Raw genomic sequence first — 1,941 nt, forward strand, 5'->3', positions numbered from 1 at the left:
GATTAAGGGTTAAACAAAATAGAAGTCTGATTAGATGAAGTTCATGTTGATTGGATTTGATTTCAAACAACTTGGTTCAGTTTGAACTGAATTGAATCATATATAATAAATCTTGTTTAGCTTTTTGATGTAGTTCAAAGTGAAAGAAGATTGAATATCCTTGTTTTGATTCAGTGATTTTATGTTCATTTTTAAAATACTCTGATAATGATTATGAATAAAAGGCTTTTTTCTTTTTCAGATCTGATGCTATATACTCTGCTCTGTATGACGGCACTGGCATGATTGAAATTCTTCGGGGCCATGAGTTCCTCTCCCACCCCTTCGCTGTGTCTCTCTTTGGAGGAAATGTTTTTTGGACTGACTGGAGGACCAACACTTTGACCAAAGCCAACAAGTGGACCGGAGCCAATGTGACTGTGATCCAAAAAACCAGTGCTCAGCCGTTCGATCTGGAGATATACCATCCTAGCAGACAGCCACAAAGTAAGTAACTGTCCCGCTGTCTTTCAAAACTGTCTGGAGGGACTTGGGGAGATGATGATTTGAAGGATCCAACAGAACATAATGAGAGAAATCTCTAGATTGAGCGAAGTTGTCATGTTGGATTAACAGCGTACAATGACCCAGTTTTGGCACATTCCCATTTCTCACTAGAAGATTTTAGGGACTAATTGGCTGCAAAGCTGTCTCGTCAAGAACTCCCTTGATTCCCATCAAGAATTCCCATCGTTTCTGAAACATGAAACAAACAGTCACACATTTCAAGGTCACATTTCTCTTCTGAATGTCCTGCTAAAAACGAAATGCGCTTTCAATTAGAACCAAAAGACGTAACAAAACGCAAAAGACGACACAAAAGAATGTTTTATTTAGTTATTTTGAGAAATTTCATTTATTTATTTTTGATTGGTTTTGATTTGATTGGTTTTCTTTTCCTCCTAAAAAATGTTTATTTATTTTTTCCTTCTAAAAACTAAATGCACTTTCAAGGTTCCCAATTACAACCAAAAACAGACACAAAATAATGTTTTATTTTTGAGTTCTTTTGAAATTTTTTATTTTATTTTATTTTAATTTATGTATTATTTTCCTTCTAAAAACTAAACACTTTCAAGCATTTCAATTAGAACCAAAACAGAAACAAGGTAATGTTTTTTTTCCTTCTAAAAACTAAATTATTAAATTAAATTAAATTATTTATTATTTTATTTTTTATTTATTTATGTATTTTTTTTTACATTTTTTTTTTTACATTTTTTCTTGTAAAAAACTAAATGCATTTTGAGAGATTCCAATTAGAACCAAAACACATACCAAAACAGAAACAAAGAATAGTTTATTTAAAAAAAAAAAAAAAAAAAAAAAAATATATATATATATATATATATATATATATATAAATTAAAATTATTAAAATTATTATTTATTTTTTATTTGCCTTCTAAAATCTAAATGCAGTTTCAAGGGTTTCCAGTGTGAACCGAAAACATAAACAAAATAATGTTTTAATTAATTTTATTTTATTTTATTTTATTTTATTTTATTTTATTTTATTTTATTTTATTTTATTTTATTTTATTTTATTTTATTTTTCCTCCTTAAAACTAAATGCACTTTTAGAGATTCCAATTAAAACCAAAACATGTACCAAACAGAAAAAAAGAATGTTTATTCTATTTATGTTTTGTTTTATTTTTTATTATTATTTTATTTTTATTTTCCTTTTAAAAACTTAATGCACTTTCATGGTTTCCAATTGGAACCAAAAACAAAAGAATCTTTTTTTTTTTTTCTTCTAAAAATGAAATGCATTTTCAGAGATTACAATTAGAACCCAGACAAAACAGAAACAAAGATTAGTTTTAGTTTAGTTTTAGTTATTTAAAAAAAAAAAAAAATATATATATTATATATATATATATATATATATATATATAT

The 1,941-nt window shown here is 26.6% G+C and overlaps 1 protein-coding gene across 1 annotated transcript in view; it reads right to left on the bottom strand.

Moving 5' to 3' along the window:
- Positions 1 to 694: 694 nt before the first annotated feature.
- Positions 695 to 1,941, bottom strand: part of LOC141338048 (low-density lipoprotein receptor-related protein 1B-like) — a 104,962-nt gene continuing 103,715 nt past the window's right edge. The window contains exon 32 of the mRNA XM_073843618.1: positions 695 to 735. Coding sequence (XP_073699719.1) covers positions 695 to 735 — 41 coding nt within the window. The remainder of the gene's footprint in view (positions 736 to 1,941) is intronic.

This window comes from Garra rufa, chromosome 7 (assembly GCF_049309525.1).
Source record: "Garra rufa chromosome 7, GarRuf1.0, whole genome shotgun sequence".
Taxonomy (NCBI): domain Eukaryota; kingdom Metazoa; phylum Chordata; class Actinopteri; order Cypriniformes; family Cyprinidae; genus Garra; species Garra rufa.